The sequence below is a fragment of the Podarcis gaigeae genome (assembly GCF_964106915.1).
Source record: "Podarcis gaigeae genome assembly, chromosome: 3".
In the NCBI taxonomy this organism is placed as follows: domain Eukaryota; kingdom Metazoa; phylum Chordata; class Lepidosauria; order Squamata; family Lacertidae; genus Podarcis; species Podarcis gaigeae.
Window position 1 is genome coordinate 82,235,696 of NC_139680.1, and position 23,829 is coordinate 82,259,524.

The 23,829-nt window shown below is 44.6% G+C and overlaps 1 protein-coding gene across 3 annotated transcripts in view; it reads left to right on the forward strand.

Annotated features, from left to right (window-relative positions):
• LOC310841577 (uncharacterized protein) overlaps positions 1-23,829 on the forward strand; it is a 57,127-nt gene that overhangs the window by 21,187 nt on the left and 12,111 nt on the right. The window contains exon 3 of one of the 3 annotated variants that reach the window (XM_083732886.1): positions 22,144-22,170. The exons of 1 other annotated variant lie outside the window; for it this stretch is intronic. In XM_083732886.1, the coding sequence (XP_083589012.1) occupies positions 22,144-22,170 (27 nt within the window). Of the gene's footprint in view, positions 1-724; positions 1,020-22,143; positions 22,171-23,829 lie in introns of those variants that run through there. One more of the 3 variants, XR_014562557.1, reaches the window with a different exon arrangement.

Sequence of the window (23,829 nt, forward strand, 5' to 3'; positions counted from 1 at the left end):
ACCACAAATTATCATGAATGCACAATAAAAAGGACACCTGGAGGGGCCTTGAGTCTCTTGAGAAAGAATTGGGTACACCTAATGTCTCACACATCAAGAATGTTAGGAAAAGGAAAAGGGGGGAAATAGAAGAAAACCTGACATCTTTCATCATTTGTGCATGTGGACAGCAAGGAAGGACAGAATTTGGGTTCAGCATATGCTATAAAACCCAGAAAAAGATGAAAAAAATAATATATTGTCAGAGCCAAGCAATAGGAAAGGGATGAGAAGGAATTCTCATATAGTGAGGAATTGTGCTTATGGGGCCAGCAAACCTTCATTTTGCAAATGCAACTGGAAATGACTCTCTCGGCTTTACTGCAAAACATTATTGAGGGATTGACTAGGATATAGAGAGATCCTGACCACATTTCCCTGATGGGTGTGCATTGTTACTACAACTGAAACTAGAACTTCATGGAGTTGAAAAATAAACAAAAAGAGAATTAAAATAATCAAAGGGGTGAGGCACTTTCTCTGCAAGCAGCAGCAGCAGTAGCAGCAGCAGCAGCAACAACAACAACTTGTTATTTATACCCCGCCCATCTGCCTGGATTTCCCCAGCCACTCTGGGCGGCTTCCAACAGAATATTAAAATACAATAATCTAATTAAACATTAAACATTAAAAGCTTCCCTAAACAGGGCTGCCTTCAGATGTCTTCTAAAAGTCTGGTAGTTGTTTTTCTCTTTGACATCTGGTTGAAGGGCGTTCCACAGGGTGGGTGCCACTACCGAGAAGGTGAAAGATGGTGGGGAGAGGGTTGATGTTCTCTCTCTCTCTCTCTCTCTCTCTCTCTCTCTCTCTCCTATTTTAAATGAAGCTTTGGGGAGGTCTATTCATAGTGGTGATACACTTCTCTCTCTTCTGCAACACTAGAACTCTCGGGCGTGGGTAGAGGAATGCAGCCAAAGATCCTATGGGAAGACTGCAGAGTTAACAGCCACACACATCATCTAGGAACAGCCTTCAGTAAGGTGAAGTAATTACAGTAAATAAAGATTCACATCTAGTATATTTATGTCTCTAGTTCTCTTTTTTGTTGATGTGTAAATTCCCATCTTAGCTCCATTCTCCTTCAGACCATCTGGTCAGGAATAAGAAGGTCCTTAGTTGTCTCAATCCACATAAGTGTTGGGTGGACACAACATCCTGCACTGTGGCAAGCTGTTACATGGAGTATATAGCCTTGTATTTAGGGCCTAAGTTGTTTCCATGGCCTCCTGCTAGAATACCTCACATAAAAATATATTAAATTCCTTCGGAGACACACAGAGCACATTTTTGTCACCAGCCGATATCTACAGGGAATTCTCGCCCATCAGGGATTAGAGGAAGGACTTTCAAATTAGAGAGCTGTATTTCCAGAGAAATTTACATTTGTATAGAAATAGAGCACAGCTTGCTTTTATTTAGTAATCTGTTAATATAGGCCGCTTCATGGCCGTCAGCATTCCCTAATAAAGAGTCCCTGCTAATTCTTCAGAAAATTCAGGGCACATCCTTCTTTCCCTGACAGCTTTAGGACACAAATGCTTGTCCTTGGAATCACAGATTTAAGGTTTCCTTTCCATAACATCTCTCTTCATGTCCGTAATTCATTCACCAAGCTCCATGTTTACAGAAATAACAACTTTCATTTTTTGTGCATGAACGTCTTTATCTGTATCACAACTCATCCTCCTCATTTTGGCTAAGCTCTTTTTAATTTGGTTTTTGTTTACATCAGACTTTGTTTATATCAAAGGAAACTCATTATTTGTATACATCACACAAGAAGCTGGCTGATTATGACAACGAAGGAAAAAAGTAAATAGAAGTCCTTAGAATCTGAAACATTTTCTGGCCTACTTCATTTGTTCACAGTTGCGTTACTCTTGGCTCCTCTGATTACTTTGTTCTTGGCATCTCTCATCTCTCATCGCTGATTAATGATGCTAAGAACCAGCTAACTGAAATCCAACCGGCTATTGAAGTACATTTTTTAACCTTCTATGGATAGCAAACCATCACTCCTAGTTCCTCAGAAAAACTAAACAAAGGCCATTGGAAATGACTCATGACAACTTCAATTATAATAGTACAAAGTAGGCTAGTTGATACAGTGAAGTCTTTTGGAAGAAAGGGGCAGAGAATATTGTTGTTGAACTTCCAAAGGCAAGTTATCCGGTTAGATTGTATCCTTGTAACAATCCTTGTATCCTTGTAACCCTTGTATCCTTGTAACAGTGGAGCAGATGCACCAAGCAGCTTCATATACCAGGACAAGAGCCAGAGTCGGGAGGCTTCATCAGAGGCGGAAGACCCCCATTGCTAGTGTTAGTGAGTCTGAGGGTCATGGGGAGTCACTGGAAATGGAGAAACTTCCTGAGATCACCACTCATAGAAGTGCATCACTTGGAAAAGTGAGAGATTCAGGGCTCCCAATGCATCCTGACTTGTCCCAAGTTCTTCTACAAAATTGGCACCAGAAGCACAGGCAGCAGTGTGTGGGTCTGAGCAGAGGTCCACACCTGAAGGCTTTTTGGAATTTCAAGGTCTACTTCCCTTGATCCCTCTTCAACAGCAAGAAACTACAGCCCATACATGCCCTGGATATAGGCCCTGCTGGTGACCCATTGTTGATGCAACATCTCAGCATTGCATAATCTGCTTGGACAGCAATCTTGTTCTGGAGGAAATCTTGCTCTCTGACCTATACAGCAGTTGATCACCCTTCTGGGTCAGAGAAGAATCTAATCTAAATGGCAATGGTGGCAGGAACCAAGCCCTTTCCCTGTCCCCCATTCAGGCCAGCCCATATCACAGATGTGGGTCATCGTGGGACTCTCATTGGCTTTGCAGATTTTGGGGTCCAAAGAGGGAGGCCCGCTGAAAGAGACATACCTGCCATTACTGGGATGCTTCCTCCACTTTCAGTGTAGTAGTGCCAAGCATTACAATGAGAGCTTACAGTGAGGAACTGCCATTTGAGCATATCCTTATATTCAGCAGGCAGTGTTCATGTTGTTCTTACTTAGACACAATTTTACTATGTGTGTGTGAGATGCTCACATGTTTTTCCACCCATGAAACACATGTGCTGCACACTCTGGGAGTCAAGGTTCATTGGGAAGTAAATCGTGTTGCATGGGAAATACTCCTGGAAATACTCCTGGAAGCTGTGTCTGGGAAATACGACAGGGGAAGAATTAGTATTATTTCAGTGGTTCCTCAGTGTTTTAGACTAAATAGGTTTGCCAACAAATATCCACCCTTCTTAGAGATACCTGCCAAGTATACGGAAGAGATCAGGAGTTTGGCATGAACCTGACAGAAGCATCCAAGAAGAGAGCTGTAAAGAGAGGCTGGGATCGGGATTGAGGTTTTTCTGCATGGATTGAAGGCCAGTTAGAAGCAGGATAGATTTGCCTGTCATCAACCCTTGTTTGAAAAAGGAAGCTGTACAGAAATGTAACCCTCAGTTTAAAACTTGCTGCAAAGTAACTGGAACCTAACATTTCTCCACTAGGTGGCTGGGCAGTCTGACTATATGGAAGAGTGAGAATACAGTTATCTGGGAGCAGATGTACCTCAGAATCCAGCCCAGCAGGGCCTAACTGGAAGTTTATTTTATGGGATTTGTTAACTGCCTCCCTTTCAGATTTCTCTACAAGAATGGCTAATATTGACAAGATGTTGTTGCATTTATTTGTACTGCTATTTTGATCCAGCCTCTCAACGGGGAAAGCAAACTGAACCTGCTTACTCCCTTAGAGTGATATTGGGTGTGAGTCCTTGTGTAACCTCAACTTTCTGGGATGGAGCTTCGCAACATGGTGAGGTTTTTTTTTCAGATTCGATGCAAAAAGAAAACAAAAGGAAGTGGCGGGATTCTTCAAGGGTATATGTACACCACAAATCTGCATCAGTTTGGAGGCAATTTAACTGTCATGGCATCCATCTGAGGACCAGACATTAAGCACCTGTGCCTTTAAGAGCAGGCATTTTCCCTTCTCCACAGACTGACAGTGTGGGGTCTTAGCCTGATTGGGACACCAGTGGTGGTAGTAACAGGAGACTTTCACACTTTGATCCCCCCCACTGGATCCAGATCAGGCCTTCGACACCTGCAAGTTGAATTGGGAGGAAGGTTGCATTAACTTCAATGGAGGCTTTCCCCCCTAGAATGCAGGTGTGTTTGTGTGTGTGCTCATCTGGCAGGTGAACAATGGTTAAAGTCTCTTGACATCCCCCCTTCCCAGTTGGCGTCAGTCTGGATTGGGCCCTCCATGCTGGCAATTAGTGTAAACGGACCCCCCCTTCCTTTTTCAAAAAAATTATGCACCGCTTGATTGGTGGGGGGGGGAAACAAAAAACCTTAATGTGGTTTACAAACAAGAAAAAAATAAAATCAAGGGGGGAAAATCACAGCCCTACTTTAAAGCATATAAAAGTTTAAATACTAAAACATTTATTTATTTATTTTTACTTAAACATGGGTAGCTAATCACTGTTTAGCTTGGCTCTGAATCAGGGTCTGAAAACTGTTTGTTAGAGGTTCCTTTCCTCACAGAACTGGAGGAATTACTTACGTAAAAGAACAACAGTTAGTTTCTGTCTATATTGCAGATAAACCCTTCAATTTGTTAATAAATCTGGTAAGGACCCCACTGAAAGAGATCATTTTAAATATTGGAAGAAATAAGAGCCATATGGTAAATACCGCTTGGAATTTCAGCCCTTTACATAATTTACCCAAAGCACCCTTTAACTACAGCATCCAACACTGGCATTTTCAGACTTTGTTGTACAGGGGGCGATCAACAATTAATTTGCTCTGAGAGGTCAACTGTATTATATTTCATTGGCTTATTTGATGGCCAAGCTGGAGAGTTGCCCCATGAAAGAAACAGCTCTTTTTAAAAAATGTGCAAAGCTCTGCAGAAATCCTCGCCTCACCATGCTCTTAGGCCTATACAGCATGCTACATGCTGACTGCATATGTCAACTTCTAGTTCTAAAAGATTAATCTCCCATTAGCCAGTGTGTTGTTAAGCCTTTTGGGGAATTCTTGTGAGTGCCTTTGGCTGACAAAGCGCTATTTTCACTCAGGATTCAATATTTAATGCAGTAGCGTGTGAACCACAGGTGTCCAACTGTATATAGCAATTTGGGAGAGAGATTTTAATGGAAGTGGTTTAACACCATGCACTATGGAAGTTCTGCCAGGGTTTAAAATGTCCCATCTGGCTGGATATTCTACCTGTGTTTTTAATTATCCCAGTTATCTGGGGCCTTATTCTGTATTTATGAAAGATATGATGACAATTTTTTCCACAATAAAGACATTAAATATCTGCCCCCCCCCCTTCAGTTTTTGGCTCGTGTCATACATTACACTACAGATAGAAAGTATTTAATATATTTCCACGCATATAAAACTGATGTTTTATGCATCCAGTGCTGGTATGTTTGTGGCGTATCTTTGGCCGCCACCAAGGACCAAGTAGGTAGAAGTCAGGGAAAGGACTGTTTTGTTTGTCTCTTTGTTTCTCTGACTGTCCATTATATACACAGTTTCATTTTTTTCATTCTGGAAGCAGTTTGTGCAGAATGCTGCAGCATGATTGCTGACAGGAGCAACACATTGTCAGCATATAACAGCTGTGCTCGGAGATCTGCACTTGTTGCCAATTTGCTACCAGGGCAAGTTCAAGATGTTGCTATTAGTATTATGAAGCCCTTAACAACTTGGGATCAATTTGCATATGGCACCACTTTATCCTGTTTGTCCTCACTCGACCATGTCAAGCAGCAGAACTGGCACTATTACAGGTGCCACATAAGACCTGTTCTGCATTTCTAAGTACTTGATCTTTAGTGTGCCAGCACTTATACTTTGGAATATATCCTGCCTATTGATATCAGGCAGGCCCCTTTACTGTACTCTTTTCAGTGCCTGCTAAAAACATTTTTTTTTTTTAGACAAGCCTACCCAGATGTTTAGAAAGTTGATGTGAGTCTTAATCTGTTTTTCTTCTATTGTTATTTTAACTTTTCAAAGGTATTAAATTACTGTTATTTTTCTTAGTGGTTTGTTGTTGTTTTTTTAAAATTGTAAAACACTGAGGTTTTCTATAACAAAGCAATGTATCAATTTGTTTGTGTGTAGTGTGGCAGTGGTTGAATCCTTTGTCTGCTGTGGCTACTGCTTGGAACTACAATTCCCAGTGAGCAGTTTGAGCAGGTGCAGGTGCATATGACCATCACTTCAAGCTAAGAGAGAACTATGAAAGCAGATGAATTTTCTGAATGCTTGCCGAGAAAACTTGCAAATGCTGACCCAGTTTCAAACTGAGCTGGGGAGAGTTCTCCCAACCCTTGTAAAAACCTATGCAATAAACTTAATACAAAAGGCATTTGAGGCAGCTGCAACTGCTTTTTAAAATGTAATCTACAAGTAAACATGCAAACCTTGGATGTAGGGACTAACTACAGGTTATGATTTTTCTTTTCTTCTTTAAGGTACAAGGGTGATGTTCACTGGAAATGTGTGGAAATGGAAGATTCCCCCTATCTTTGATTACAAAACAAAAAATCCCCGCTTGTACTGCAGCTAGGCATGTCCAGTGTAGCCTTCAGAGTCTATGAAAGCTGGGACATAAGAATGCATTTATCCGTGACACATTAATTACCTCAAACTACAGGACTCTTGCTGTTTGTTTGTCTTTCAGAAAAACATGGTGTTGTGGTTAAATCTCATGATAAAGGTTCAGGAGCTCTGTAGCACTATTGCCAAGGCCATAAGCTTCCTGTGCTCTTGAGGCATAACAGCAGCAGACACATTTTTCAGAATGCAGCTCACTGCTGAACAGATACAAAGCACAAGGGGTGTGTGAGAGAGAGGCTTTAATCTCAGAGTCAGAGGATGATGAGCTGGCTTAGTCTGGGGCTGTTATGCCACTGGCTGAGGAACTGGAGAGGTTTCCTGATACTAAGCAGGAAGCTGGTGGTCAGAAGCCTAATGAATCTGAGACAGGAACCTAAATTCTATTTGCCTAAAGAATCATAGGAACATAGGAAGCATCCTATACTGACTCAGACCAATGGTCCATTTAGCTCACTGACTGGCAGTGGCTGTCTATGGTTTCAGACAGGGAGTCTTTCCCATCTCTGTGTGAAAATGCCAGGGATGTAACCTAGGCATGCAAAGCAAGTGCTCTACCATTGAGCTACTGCCCTTGCCAAAGTATCTCCACATCACTGTACCTGCTCAACAGCGCTAGGAAGGTTCCAGGTGGGATACCACAGAAAAGAAGTGGAGTGCTTTAGGCTGGGGTTGGCCATTTAAGAATTCACACTCTTTGGGCACAAGGGAAGGGAGCAGGTGGAAGGAAGACTGGATGGGAAGACTCAGTTCACTGCCAGCCTTTGTCAGAACAAGTGGCTCACTTGGAGCTTTCCATGGTGCTGCCTTTCCTCATGGGTGTCTGCTGTGGATTGATCAGAACAACAGTCGCCAGAACAAGAGTTGCCAGAAAATCTGCACTGGGGGAAAAGGTAGCTGGAGAGACAGTGGTGCATGGAGTATGAGAAGAAGAAGGCTGGTTCATTAGGACAAAGAGAGCAATGAACCACCAACCTTAGTCTGTCCTCAGCCAACTCTGTCTTCTAACTTAGTGCTATACTTGAAGAACTCAGCAGAGAGAAGGATAGGCTCTGCCTGGGATTGCCTCTGAGTCATCTTAATGTTGGTCTCCCTGCCTTGTGCCCCATTAGTTCCAATTTGTTGTTGTTGTTTAGTCGTTTGGTCGTGTCCGACTCTTCGTGACCCCATGGACCAGAGCACGCCAGGCACTCCTGTCTTCCACTGCCTCCCGCAGTTTGGTCAGACTCATGTTTGTAGCTTCGTGAACACTGTCCAACCATCTCGTCCTCTGTCGTCCCCTTCTCCTTGTGCCCTCCATCTTTCCCAACATCAGGGTCTTTTCCAGGGAGTCTTCTCTTCTCATGAGGTGGCCAAAGTATTGGAGCCTCAGCTCCAATAGGCACCAACAACCAGTTAGTTCAGGAAGCTTTTCCCTACCCCCTTGCTCCATGAAATTCCTTCCTCCACCCTGACAAACACTTTGTACCTGTTCATTTTAACACAGAGATCATGCCACTATCACCTCTAATTAGGCGCCAAGTCAAATTCATTTAGGGCCAAGTGAGTTTCAGAACTCTGTGCTAGGAACTCAAGGTACTACTGAGCAGGTCTTCTACTGAGCATTTATGAGTAGCTTAACACTAAACAAGTTATGGTGTTACATTTTTGCATGCCTATCTTTTGGAATTCAGCTATAATGCATGTGATCAGTCGTCACCTTTTGCAAAGAGATTGTGCCCACCCCAATCCAAGCTGTAAAGCAGTTGGACCGACTAGGATTAGAATGCCTGAGCAAATGGGCAGAGAACGCAGCCAACATGTTAACATGCAGAAAACTTTTCTTCAGTTAAATACTAAAAGGCCTTGCTGAAACATACTTTTAAAAAAACTGTTTTGGTGTTTTACATTTACATTTTGGAACAGGGTTTATTCTATCCAAGATGGCAATTGCAGATAAAGCAGTGCATCTGTCATACCACTTAAGATGTATCAGGCAATGCTCCCCCGCTTCATGTTTCCCCGCCTCCTCAAAACGTAAGTGTTTGTGGATTCCCCTTGACCCATCAGTGGTTGGAACAACCCAGCCCTCCTCATCTGATCCATTTCTCCACCAGCAAAAGTCAGCGGTGCTGGACTTGAACTGCTACAGTCAGTAATGCTACCACTTGAAATTTGCAGAGATGTGCATTGTTTCTGCCTATGCTGTTGTGAGCAAACTAAACAGTTTAAAACAAAAAATCAAAAAACCTGCCCTGCATTTAGTTCAGGCAGGAGCAGTGAGCAGTGGCGTAGCGTGGGGGGCGCAGGGGGGGCAAGCGCAACATCTGGGGGTTAGGGTTAGGGGGCGCAAATCCACGGGTTAGGGGGTGCAAATTACTTGCCTTGCCCCGGGTGCTGACAACCCACACTACGCCACTGGCAGTGAGAACAGAAATGAAAGCTCTGGTTCACTCATTATTCTTTTCTACATTTGCCTATTCATGTTTTGGATTCTTGCTGTAGAATTTAGTTGGAATAGGCTGGAGCAGTATCGAATATTCTTGCATTCCCTCCCCCTTGTATAGCTTTTCATAAATAATCCCAATGCAAGTAAGTTGAACGTAAGTAAACATAATTCATCAACAGTGTTTCTAGGGGGAAAGGAAAAATTTCTCAACTTTTCAGCAATTTATTTTACTATTTAAATCAAGCCTTGGAGCTTTCCTTAAACAGCCTTTAAATCTGCCACATTTGAAAAGTTATTTCAAAGTTTAGAAATCCCTCTCTTGTTATATGTGTACTAAAAATATTGTTCCAGGGTCATATATTATTCCTGAGGTTCTTTCCCCAAGAGGTCTATAATTAAAGGAAGGCTATGTTTGCAGTTGTAAGGTTTGCATTTTACACTATGTATGTTAACATTTTTTGGTCCCAGTCCTGCAAGCCATCAAACATGCATTACCTGCCCTACAATGTCATTCGTGATATGTGGCACTAGACCCAGGGGGCTAATCACATAAGTCTGCTGGATCAGCTGTTGCTAGGAAACTATAGATACAGATTACAGTAATGGCTTCTACAGAATCTGATCTTGAAGCATTTCCTTCCTCCAGCATTTTATTAGCACTTCAGGGTTTGTCTGGTCAAATAAGTCTATTTCACTACCTGGCGCACACAATTCCTATAGTGATAGATGTAGTTTTGTCCTCCTTTCTGATATAAATATCAGCTTTTGAGTCATTTGAGGTTCAGGTGTCTTTCCAGCTCCTGTATCTTGGCTCACTTGCAGTCAAATGCATTTCCCAGAGCAGGGAATAGAAATCAACTCCTCTCTGCTCTATTAATTGGACATTTGTTTGCTGCAGTTGAATGAAAGCAGCAACAGGACTCACAGGCTTCTTGAAAATTACTTCATGTGCTTTTCAGGTCAATAATTTAGGGGCTTCTTTCCATCCCCAAACCCCGCTAAACAAATAGGACATTTGATCGGAATATTTCATTTAAACATGCTAGTGACTGGAATATAGGTTAAGTCAACTGTAAAATTGAGCCTCATCTGGAGACACAGGCTGCTTCTTCAACAGCGCTTTAGAGTGTGTGTAACAACTGCACATTCTGCTTTGTAGACCCACTGCCTACTCTCCTTTCACATTGTGGAACAAAGCTGGATCCTGATAGGTATGTAGGGGGCAGAAAAGGAGGGATGCCCCATAGGGCCAGTGGAGCAGTGAGATAGGAAGAATTGTAGCCACATACCAACTAAGTGCTATGAAACTTTTAGGCAAGTCTGGGCGTGGTTCTGGCAACCTTTCAGATGAGCTAAATACACTCTGTGGTATATGTGTGGTCTGGCTCTTTCACAACTAGTTGATTTAGTAACTTTTTGCTTGGAGTTTTTTAATGTCTATGGCATGGGCCAGCTGTAGGATCAGCAACTTTCTTTTGTCTGGCTTCTTGCATCTGCAGGGAAGCAGAAATCAAGGAGATTAAGCTTACAGTGTACAGTTTCTGCTTTCCACACAACTGCTAATGGACCCCTGCTAGAAAAAGTTGAGAACCCTGTCCCTTGACTTGCTGTGTAGTGACTGTAAATGTGCATGACAAAGTTTAGCAGCATACCCTGGTTGAGCCGGGGTCAGTGCAGGTGTTTAAAGATGCCTCAGCATGTCACCTGCGCAGCTGTAGGAAATGCAGTGCCAAAATAGTGCAGTGACAAATTCAGGTTTGGGAAGGACCTTGGACAAGACACCTTCTGTGACCTCCTCATTGGAATTATGAAAAGCTCCTCCTTCTCTTCATCACTGCATCGCTTGCCAGGCAGAGAGCTAATGAGCAAGCAGCCTTGGCATTGCTGCTTCTCCTCCTCGTTTCTGCTACTATCTGGGCCATAGCAAAAGGCAGATAACAACCAAACAGGTTGCAATGATGAAGGTAAGCAGCAACTTCAAAGAGCTCTTGGCAGGGAACTCCCTTTGGCGTGTGAGGCCTTGGATAATGCCCAATCATAGTCTTGATGCTGGTCCTCACAGCGCATGTTGCACCATGTGTTAGATAATGTGCCACTGACAGTAATAGATTGTTCAGTATTTTAGGGGTTTGTCTCTGTTCCCATTCTGTCCCTGTTACATCTTTTGAGTGAGATGTTAGGGGTTTATTTTATTTATATATTAACGATGCTTATAATAACAACTCAAAAAAAAAAGTTCTCCAGGCAGCTTACAAAGACAATAAAAAATTAAGATACAACGTTAAACAAACTACGCACACTCACAAATGCAACATAAAAAACTCCAGCAGCAGAGAATAAAATCATTAGCTTTTTTTTTTTAATGTCAGTGCAAACACATATGCATTAGGATCTGACACAGGCCTCAGGCCCCTAAATGTCTTGGACCAGCAATGCTTTTGGCAGCCTGCTCTCAGGTAAGCATTCTGCATGGGTACACAGCTTTATCAAGAAAGATCCTTTCTGGGAAAACTCCTCTCTGGCAGAGTTTAAACTTTAAAAAGGCCCAATACAAAAAGTTATCCATATTCCGAATTACTTTTTGGGGGAACAAGCAAATGTATGCATATTTCAAAAGTTTAACAAGACAGCTGTGCCTTACTAGTGACATCAAGATAACGTCCCTTGGTTTTGTTTTGGAAATACTGTGGCAGAATAAAGATCGGCTGGGTGTAAATCATAAGCTGTGTGTTAAATATAGCCCAAACGGGCAAGTAAAGGTCCTTACATTAGCTTAATGCCAAGTGCTTAGATGTGTCCAAGAAAATCAATTTATAAGATTTCACAGAGAAGGCCTTTGTCCCTTTGTATTTCAATTAAAGTATCACAGTGCTAGCACATATATATTTTAAAATAAAATGTCATCCAGAATATAATCAGTAATACAAGCAACTACAGTGGTGCCCCGCAAGACGAAGGCCTCGCAAGACGGAAAACTCGCTAGACGAAAGGGTTTTCCGTTTTTTGAGCTGCTTCGCAAGACGAATTTCCCTATGGGCTTGCTTCGCAAGATGAAAACGTATTGCAAGTTTGTTTCCTTTTTCTTAACACCATTAATACAGTTGCGACTTGACTCTGAGGAGCAACTCATAGAACGCAGTGTAGATAGTAGCCTTTTTTGAGATTTTAAAAGACTTTGGTGATTGTGATGGGATAGTGAGCTGCTTGTGCGTAAAAGCTTGATCCCTCTGGGGTTTGGCTGGTCATCCAAACCGAGGCACTAACGGAGCCCCCAAAACATGACCCCGTCAGTCGCTGGTAGAATCTGACAGTGGGCGTCTACGGAATTTACGCCAACATAAAAGCTGTTTGACGGACATGCGCCTTCGTGACTCTCTGCGTGACAGTTTCCGGCGAAGGGTGGGAGTTCCTAACGGGGGTCTTGTTACCTCTTCGCTATTCTCACTAGAAGTATCCCAGAGCCTCCCCTCCGCTGTGACTCCTGCACTCCCCCTGCTGGTTCCTTCCTCTGCTGCAGATTCTCTCCTATTCTCCTGGAGCCTGTCCACCACCTGTCCCTCCGATGGCAGTTCCCTCACATCCACCTCCCCCCCAGGGCCCCCTTCACCCCCTCCCGCCTCCTCTCCCACTGGCGGTGAGGGCGGAAAGCCCCTGAAGGAACTCTCCTCGTCGTCCGAGGATTCAAACACTTCTAGCCACGGCGTACCGTCTCTCTCCCCGTCTTCCTCTTCTTTGTCGGAGTCGGCTTCCTCACCCACCCCTGACTCTGGGAACCCTTCAAACTCTCCTTCCTCATCGGTGGTCCCAAAGTGTTCCCTTCTAAATCGTGCCACGGGTTGCGGTTTTCTTGGGAAACGCTGATGAAATGTTTCTATTAAGACCTCGTCATTGACTACCTCTGCTGGTACCCAAGTGTTTTCCGACTCTACTTCCCCCTCCCATTCTACCAGATATTCCACCTGATTCCCCTTCCACCTGGAATCAATGATTCCTGCCACGTTCATGTCGCGCTCTCTCTCTTCTATCACGGGCGTTTGGGTGGCCTCTCTCTCACGCTCCCCCCACTCACGTCCCTCTCGGTACGGCGACAGTAATGACCTGTGAAATACTGGGTGTAATTTCATGTGACTGGGCAGCCTGAGTTTGAATGCTACTGGGTTGACCTGCTGTATGACCTCAAAGGGTCCCAATCTTTTGGGTCTCAATTTCTTACTCCCGCCCTTGAACGGTAGTCCTTGGGTGGATAACCACACCCGGTCTCCCACCCTTATAGTTTCACCTTCCCTCCTATTTCTGTCTGCTTGCTTCTTATATTCTTCCTTGGCTTTCTCTAAATTAAGTTGAAGCTGACGGTGGATCGCTTCCATCTCTTCAAAAAAATATTCCGCCGCCGGCACGCTCCACCTCTCCCCTCCCTCTCCTGGGAATGCCCGGGGGTGACACCCATAATTTGCCAGAAAGGGACTCATCCCTGTGGACACGTTCTCCGCGTTGTTGTAGGCAAATTCTGCTAGAGGTAACTTATCCACCCAATCATTTTCTCTGTCTTTTACATAACACCTCAGGTATTGTTGTAAAATCCCGTTTGCCCTTTCCGCTTGCCCATTTGTTTCTGGGTGCCGGGCAGTTGAGAAATTGAGTTCTACGTGCAGTAAGCTCATAAGTTTCCTCCAGAACCTGGAAGTAAATTGTTTCCCTCTGTCGCTCAAAACCCTCAAGGGGGCGCCATGCAACCTAAAAATATGTTCTACAAACAACTTGGCGGTTTCCTCCGCTGTGACCGCATGTGAACAAGCTATAAAATGACACATCTTGGTTAATAGATCTACCACCACCATGACAGCTGTTTTGCCTTTGGATTTTGGCAGGTCCGTCATAAAATCTATGGATACTGCCTCCCATGGCCTTTCTGGCGTGGGTAAGGGTTGTAATAGCCCCGCTGGCGCCACCCTCTCTCCTTTCGCTCGCTGGCACCTGTCGCAACCCCTGACATATTCCCGTACGTCCTCCCTCACCTTGGGCCACCAAAACTCCCTGGTAACCAACCACATGGTTTTGTGCTATCCAAAATGTCCCGCTGTGGGGCTGTCATGCAACTGCTTGAGTACTCTGCCCCTCAGTTCCCCATCGGGTATGTACAGTGCCCCTTTGTAATACAACGCCCCGTTCTTTTCTTCAAACCCCCCTGTGTTCTCCTCTGTCCTCCTGAGCTCTCTGAGTTTCTCTTGGGCGTATTCATCGTTCTCAGTACTCTCTATCAGTTCCCTCTGCCCCACCAATGCCGCCCCACACACCCAGCGGTCTTCAGGGATTACATGCCTTGCCTCAGGCGCTCCCTCCCCCTCTAAGTACTCAGGTTTCCTGGAAAGAGCGTCCGCCCTCACGTTCTCGGAGCCGGGCACGTAACGAATCTCAAAGTGGAATTTGGAGAACTCCTGGGCCCATCGCACTTGTCTCTGGTTCAGCACTCGGGCTCTTCTCCAGTATTCCAGATTTTTGTGGTCAGTTCGGACTTGAACCTTGTGCTGCGCCCCAATCAGCAAGTGCCGCCATTTCCGGAATGCTTCATGAATGGCGAGCAGTTCTCGGTCGTATACTGTGTAGTTCCTCTCGGATTTGTTCAACTTCCGCGAGAAGAATGCACACGGTCTCCATTCAGACGTATCTTTTCCCGGCTGGAGAAGAACGGCCCCCACCGCTCGGTCTGACGCGTCAGTCTCCACTCTCATTGGTTGTTGTAGATCCACGTGCAAAAGTTGCTCTTCCGACGCAAACGCCTGCTTTAAACGTTCGAACGCCCGCTGCGCTTCTTCCGTCCAAACAAATTTCTTTTTGCTACTAAGACAATCCGTGATGGGCGCTGTTAAATGGGCAAAGTTTTTGATGAACTTCCTATAGTAGTTTCCGAAGCCCAGGAACCTTTGCACGTCCTTCTTGGTCTTTGGTGTTTTCCATTCCAGTACCGCTTGAACCTTGCTGGGATCCATGGCCAATCCCTTGTCAGACAACCGGTACCCCAGGAATTCCACCTCCCTGGTATGAAACTGACACTTCTCCAGTTTCACCCACAGCCGGTTTTCTCGCAGCTTGCTCAGTACCTCTCTTACATCTCGCACATGCTGCTCCTCATTCTCTGAGTACACCAGGACGTCATCTAAGAATGCTACGCAGTTCTTGTAGAGCAGTGGCCCCAGGACGTGATTCATGAATGATTGAAAGCAGGCGGAGCCCGCTTGTAATCCGAAAGGCATAACCCGGTACTCAAAAGCCCCCAAGGGGGTGAACATAGTGGTCTTCCACTCATCCCCCTTTCTCACACGTATCAAGTTATATGCCCCCCTAAGGTCCAGCTTGGTAAAAATTTTCCCTTTTCTCACCCGTGTTAGAATGTCATCAATTCTAGGCATAGGGAAAGTCACTGGTTCTGACACTGCATTTAGGGCCCTGAAATCACATACAAGCCTGGGCTTGCCCGTGTTTTTTTTGTCCACAAAGAACACTGGGCTGCCCCCCACCGCTCGTGACTCTCTGATGAAACCTCGCTTGAGGTTCTTGTCAATGAACTCCCTTAACTCCTGCATCTCACTGTCTGACATTGCATACAGCTTGCCCACTGGCAATTGTGCTCCTGGGAGTAAGTTAATTTGACAGTCAAAGGGTCTGTGCGGGGGCAGTTTATCTGCTTCTTTTTCGCTGAATACGTCAATCAAGTCAGCGTATTGTGGTGGCACCCTCCCCTTGTCCATCACTTCCATCCCTGCTAGAGTGGCCCTGGCCCCTGCCTGAGCCTCTCCCTCCTTGCAGTGTTCTAGGCAATGTGCTGATCCAAAGGAAACCACTCTTTGATGCCAGCCTACTAGCGGATCGTGTAGCGCCAGCCAGCTCATACCCAAGATAATAGGAGCTCCCCCCAAGGTGGCTACGTTAAACGCTATCAGTTCTGTGTGTCTTGCCACCCTCATTATCATTGGTACAGTCTGTTGGCTCACTTCTCCTCCCAACAGCTCCCTCCCATCAATTGTGGTAACCTGCAAAGGCTTACTTAATGGGATAGTCTGTATCTGGTGTTCAGCTGCAAACTCCTTACTCATGAAATTACATGAGCTACCTGAATCCAATAGCGCTTTTATCTTCAGTGGGTGTCCGTTTGCCAGTTCCAGCAACACCTCTATCACAAGCGCTGGTCTTGGAGGTTCCGGCGTGGGCACATTCACTACTCCCTGGCCTGGCTGCTGTGCCCTGATGTTGGCAACCAGGCGTTGGCTTTTACTTGCTCCGTGATTTCTTCTTCCTCCTTCCCCCCAACAGTTCCCGCCATCCCTTGCCATTCCTTCCTTTGCGGACAGACTCTGGCAAAGTGACCTGGCTGTTGGCAGAGATAGCATCTCTTGCCGCTCTTTCCCTCCTTCTTCCGCCCTTCACTGGTGTTTGAAACTGCGCGCGCGCGCGCTGTTCCAAGTTCCATCGGCTCTGCTGGCGGGAAAGGCTGCTCCGGAATCTCTGGAATGCGGAAGTCCTTCCAACGTTCCCCCTTTCCTTCCCGCTTTTCCATAGCTCTAGCCTCCTGGCGTGCTCCTATGGACAGCGCTGATTTAGTCAGCTGATCCATAGACTCCGCCCTAGGCGCTCGGGAAAGTTCATCTTTCACTGCCGGAGAGAGACCTTCTTCAAACAGCATTTGAATAGGTTCACTAGCAAGGTCCCACCCTAGTCTATGAATCAGCATGGTGAACTCAGTCCAGTACTCACGTACAGATCGGCTCCCCTGTTTACACGCCATTAACTGTCTGCGCACCACCCCCTGCTCGATTTCGCTGGAAAACATCAAGTCCATAGCGCGAAAAAACTTCATTGTGTCCTTTAAGATTTCATTATTGGCTGCCATCAGGGGCCGAACCCAGTCCTTCGCCCCTCCCTCTAGATGGCCAATCACGTACGCCACTCTAGAGTTCTCATCGGGGAAGTCATCAAACAGTAGATTGAGAGCATATTGCATCTCTGTCCTAAAGGCTTGATAGTTCCTGGGATCCCCCCCAAATTTCTGCACCAATCCAGGCACCCGTCTGGCAAGTGGGGTGGTTTTCCCTTTATCCGCATCTTGAGCCCTCCTCTCCTCGAGCCTCGCCGTTTGCAGCACCAGCTGGACCTCCAACGCCCTGTACCTTTCTTCCAGGCTTGGACCTGCTCCAGCTCCAGCTCCAGCTCCTGCTCCTCCGGTTCCGGCTGGTTCGCTCATGATGCCCTCTGCTTGCACAAGCTGCTTTCAAAGACTGTCAGATTGCTGTGATGGGATAGTGAGCTGCTTGTGCGTAAAAGCTTGATCCCTCTGGGGTTTGGCTGGTCATCCAAACCGAGGCACTAACGGAGCCCCCAAAACATGACTCCGTCAGTCGCTGGTAGAATCTGACAGTGGGCGTCTACGGAATTTACGCCAACATAAAAGCTGTTTGACGGACATGCGCCTTCGTGACTCTCTGCGTGACAGTTTCCGGCGAAGGGTGGGAGTTCCTAACGGGGGTCTTGTTACCTCTTCGCTATTCTCACTAGAAGTATCCCAGAGCCTCCCCTCCGCTGTGACTCCTGCACTCCCCCTGCTGGTTCCTTCCTCTGCTGCAGATTCTCTCCTATTCTCCTGGAGCCTGTCCACCACCTGTCCCTCCGATGGCAGTTCCCTGACAGTGATTTTTGAAGCTTTTCCAAAACTTCTTTTGCAGCCATTTGGTAAGTTAAGCTTTTAAAACTTTTTTTGGGGGGGTTGGATTTTGGGTTGGGGTGTTTGGAATTCAAGGACTTGGTGTTGGGGAGGGGTTTCCAAGACTCTGGAAGCTTGTGTGTTTTTTTCTGCATTTTTATGATTTTCTGTGACCATTGGGCCACTCTGCTGTTTTTTTAAAAAAATTCTGGATTTGAATTTCTGTGTGCTGGGTGGCTGGGGGAACAGTTGGGGAGGGGTTTGCAAGAATCTGGAAGCTTGTTTCCCCCCCCCCCTGCATTTTTATGATTTTCTGTGACCATTGGGCCACTCTGCTGTTTTTTTAAAAAAAATTATGGGTTTGAATTTTGAAATGCTCTTTACAGTATGTGTGACTTTAAAGAGCACTTAATAAACTCTTGTTGTACCAAATTTGGCTTTGTTTGGACTTTTTTTAACCATAGGAACGCATTAATTGATTTTCAATGCATTCCTATGGGATTTCGTGCTTCGCAAGACGAAAAATTCGCTAGACGAAAAAATTCGTGGAACGAATTAATTTCGTCTTGCAAGGCACCACTGTAGAGCATGATGACCTGCTGTGAGAGGGGCTGGCCCAGCCATGATTTTGTCCACATCCCTGTCTGCCTGAGTAATTTTAAAGACAGAAAACACCTTTGGGAATGAAAGGTAATAAGTAGGTTCAACAGTGAGGCATTTATGGCCAAGTGGTTCCTTGTTTCAGACCCAAGTAAGTATGAAATTACAGTGGGTGAAATGGAGAAGTTTGCCACGGTGCACCAGAAAGAGAAAGCGGGCCTTGGGAGCTGAAAACTTTAAGTGGATGCTTTGAATGTTGTGCTTATTGTGATGCAGAGTAGTTCTTGGTGTCGTGAGTTCATTGACTTCCTCCATGTGTGGGCTGTATATTTAGGTGGCAATGCCAGCACCATTCCTGGCACCAGGGCTAGCACTGGAACGCTCTGGGAATGTCTACCTTTACTGTATTGTTCCTTTTGTTTGCTTGCTTTTTTAATGGGTTGTGTGTGCTCCACTCCCCTCCTAGGCTGGGTAGACGTAGGAGCCGCTCCACTGGTGCAGGGGCAGTATATCCTCCTTATAAACCAGTATATAAGTGGTTTATAGGACTGGCTCATAATTTTGTGAAGTTATTCTGAAGGAAATTGAAACAGTGGGATTCCTTCACTTTCTGAAGAAATGAAAAGAAATGTAAGCTTTCTGTATTTTGCTGTGTGAACACTCCCTAGTCCAGTGAAAATGCAAATTATAGAGTTTTAAACCCTGGGGAAACCCATAATCCTGCTCCCTCTCTCATGACACTGGCCTGCTCTTTCATGAACTTTTTCTAGTGTGAGGTTTTTTTTAACACACACACACACACACACACACACGTAATCATTCCCTTCAGCTTTGGAATATCTACATCTGTATCACAAACTTAACAACATATCAGGAAAGTGACTTCATCTTCCTCCACCCTTTCGCCTGCAGCAGTCTACTGTTCCCTCTACCTACCCTATGAAGATGTTCTTGAAGTATGCTAGGGGCTTGAACTACTGGTTGTTTGGCTCTATTTTTCAAGGTTCATAGTTGACTCCAAATATTTTTTTTGCTGTTTTTACCATATATAGAAAGACTATTGGATATCTGGGCTTGGGAGAGTTGAAAATGACAATGTCTCTTTCCACAAAACAGTAAGGGCCATTCACTGTAACCATTCACTGTTCCAACCTATTTTTGAACAGTATGTTGGTGGCATTAAAATAAGGATATTTGTTTAACGAGCAAGAGGAACTGCTTCTCAAAAACGAATTAGCTGTACAGACCAGGCAAAATTGATGCCAGATTCCAGTTTGTGATAAAAGGTATTTGAGGCAGGCAGCATTTTACACACTAGTAAGCCATTTCTACAATGTGTGGATACATCCTACTAGTATCAGCAAACATTCACATGGATGTTAAACAGAAGGAAGTTTGCTGCAGATGATGACCCAGTCTTGAAAACTAAGCATACAACCAAGGTCTCAGTGTCAATGAGAGCAGCAAGCCATTCCTTAGCCAAGAACGGGAATATCCTGGCTGCAGTTGTGCTGCTCAGCTGCTGGATAAAAGCCAGCACGTAAGAGAGTGACTTTTGTGAATTCCTGGAGTAGATCCATGTAGTGACAGCATTAATGTTTGCCCATGTGGGAGCTGACCTTAAAGTCCTACAGCCATACAGGCTGCTCATGTTATCTGTTGGCATTCTGCCCTCTCTGCAGCTACGTTTATGACCTTGCTTTATCATTGTGCTCAGAACACTACTATATTAATAAAATGTATACCAAATGTGTGCTTTCTGGCATGATGAAATGGAGATGAATAAGAAATCCAAATTGCAATAATTTTATACTAAAGGAATTCTTTGGTATTTCCTCCTCTAGAAAATTTATACAAGGACTAAGTAGCCAGGAGAAAAACAGAGGGCCTCCATATGCATCCCATGGCTGAAGATGCTGCTGATTGTGTATTGTTTTTTCAGCTTTCCTCTTGAAGAAAATGTTTGGCCCTCCTGTTTGCTGAAAATATAACGGAAGCACGAGGAAGGCTCAATATCACAAGGCTGAATAATAAGTTCTCCACATGTATTTTTCTTTTCTGAAGTAATGGTTTCTCTAAGGTCATCTTCTGCTTTTTCATTGGTTTTGCACATTTAGTTGTCATTCTCCCCCCTCCTTTCCTCCTCCTGAAATCCCCCCCTCCTCCTGAACTCTAAACAACACCCCAAGGGTCCTGCTCCAGGCTGGCTGGAGACCTGAACAAGAGCAGACCTGTTGAGGTCTGAGGAGAGACTGGAACATTTTGTTGCAGGTCTCCACTTGCCTTCCTGCAGCTCCTACTAATCCAGATGACAAGGTGACCTTTTGTATAGCCAGTTACAAACTTAGCTGTTACTCGTTAGATTTCCTTTAAAAGATTCTCATCCACATATTGATCTGCTTAGCTTGAGAAAGCTAAAAATACTGCAGCACTGAGTGGCACACGATGCAGAAGTAAGCAGAAACATGAATCATTTATATCAAAAATGGTCAACTGGCAGTCCGCAAGCCACATCCGGCCAGTGGAGCAATTTGATACAAAGTGTGATAAGATCTGTTGGGGCTCTTCTAATGTTCTTACATTTTATCTCTTGTAATTTTGATGTGTGTTCTTGTGGATGTGTTCTTGTGTGCAGCTGTGGATAAACTGCAGTCATTGCTGATGTGAAGCCTCCTTAGCACATTTTTTAGTGTCGGCAATTTGTCACATGTGTGGTGATGGGTGAATGGGTGGTCGCTATCACCATGCCCCTACTTCTCTTTGCTCCTCACCTGCCTACCAAACAAAAGGCACCTACAGTGGTACCTTGGGTTACAGACACTTCAGGTTACTCCACTAACCCAGAAATAGTACCTCGGGTTAAGAACTTTGCTTCAGGATGAGAACAGAAATCGTGCGGCGGCGGCGGGAGGCCCCATTAGCTAAAGTGGTACCTCAGGTTAAGAACAGTTTCAGGTTAAGAACGGACCTCCAGAACGAATTAAGTTCTTAACCCGAGGTACCACTGTATTTTCACCAGCTGCCACAGACTAAAGGCGTACCCTGTTCAAAGGAGTTATTCTCTCAAGGTCTTCATAGAGTAAATTATGTGGTTTTACTCTGGATACTATTGTTGCAGTCCTACACTGGAGATGATAGATAGATAGATAGATAGATAGATAGATAGATAGATAGATAGATAGATGATAGATAGATAGATGATAGATAGATAGATAGATAGATAGATAGATAGAGATGATAGATGATAGATAGATAGATAGATGATAGATAGATGATAGAGATAGATGATAGATAGATAGATAGATAGATAGACAGACAGACAGACAGACAGACAGACAGACAGATAGATATGTTGCACAAAACCTCTTTATCATTATTTTGGTATTTCATTATTTCTGGGGGGTTTTTTGTGAGGGGGGAATTCATGGTTGTGTGATTAACATTTACTGGGTGTTTGGGGCATTCCTAATATTTTGAGATGCTGATACCCACTCCAGCCATGCCAAATCAAACAGCAGATTGAGATACCTAAACATCACTCTTGTGCAAGACCTCGGTATTGCAAATTAAAATCAAACAAACTGGAAATGGATACTGTGTGCACATGCACACACCACCAAGAGCACAAGTAGCCATGTTGTTCAGTGTGGAACATGATAAATAAAGGCTGGTAACATTTGCTCTTGAACTCCTACACACTTACTGGGATTATATTTGTGTCTGTAAATTCAGGTACAAACATACCCAGGACAGAAAAAGGTACAGAACGATGAGAGAAGAGTGGATGAGAGGAAGGACCCATAACTATCTTGTATACCGTACATTCCATCAATCTCTTCTCACTGACGTGGATATCATGCAGCAGAATAACGAGGAATATCTAGGCTTGGCGTGGGGCAGAATGTATCGAAGCTAATGTGTCAACCATACTCAAGGAAATATTGGATCCAAATGACCTTTTTGTGATGAAAAGCTCCAGTCTGGAAGCTCATGTGGTCAAATGGTTATAATACAATATTTTATATGTTATGCTCCCATCACAGGAGCCAACTTCTAGGGGCCGAGGTACCTTCAGCCCCCCACCCCAATAAAATATTGGTGTGTGTTTTCCCCCCAAAACAAAATGCAATTGCAGCACTGGTCTCCCAAGGTTGTACTAACAGTGCACTGTTGAAGACTTTCAGGGCTCCTATGCCTTTAATAAAACATCTCCTGTTTGCAGGTCCAGCCTGCTTTATTGCTTCCTGCTTATCTAGGCTGGGGATTCATGATGAATAGCCAAATAACTGTACTGTAATAAGCCCAGTTTCTCTCCGTAGGACAGAATTACTGTTTTCCTTATACTGGGCCAGATTCAACTACCCCATCCTGCTAGAGGAAACTAGCCCAAGGACTCTTCACTAACACAACAGGGCTCCCCTGCCACTCTGAAAGGTTGGCAGATCCCCTAGAGTAGCATGGAGGGGGTAGAGGGGAGATCGTTTCATTGGGCAAGAAGAAATGCTTGCAGTAATGGAACAATCTCATTAGCGCTATGTAGAATTCCACCCATTTTTTAAATAGTGAAATAGCTCGGTTAAAAAATAAAAATGAATAAAAACTAATTTTAAAAGGTAAGGAAACCAGAAATTAAAACCTCCCCCACTTCTTCCACAAATTGTTCTCCCAGGCAAGGGTTTTTTCCAGATATAATTTCCTCCAGCAACTTTAGTTCAAGACCCAGTAATTAAAAAGGAAGTGACACTGTGGGTTAAACCACAGAGCCTACGACTTGCCGATCAGAAGGTCAGCGGTTCGAATCCCCGCGACGGGTGAGCTCCCGTTGTTCGGTCCCTGCTCCTGCCCACCTAACAGTTCGAAAGCATGTCAAAGTGCAAGTAGATAAATAGGTACCGCTCTGCTGGCCACATGACTGGAGCTGTACGCCAGCTCCCTCGGCCAATAAAGCGAGATGAGTGCCGCAACCCCAGAGTTGGCCACGACTGGACCTAATGGTCAGAGGTCCCTTTACCTTTACCTATATCATATAAGACGTATCTGTATTAGAATGGTTTGGATCTGCCAATGGTGGGCTTGTTCAATGGCTGTTCCCTGTATACATGCATCCATGTTAATTCTGCTAGCAACGGTCAGCATGGGGTTGACGTTTGGATTACAGGTTTAGGAATGCTAACATGCCAATCATCTGAAAGAAACACTATGATCACCACAGAAATGCCCTAATTTCTGTCTCTTGTACTGAGCAGTCCAGTTTTTACTTGCAAAGACACGGAAGCGTCTCATAACAAAAAGTATCTTCCTTGTCTCATGTGGTCTCAGGAAAGAAAAATGTTCTGCATAAATGGTCAACTGCTACTTCAGCTCTACGCATATGCTACACTGCAGCTCATATATTTATCTCTCTCTCTCTCTGCCTTC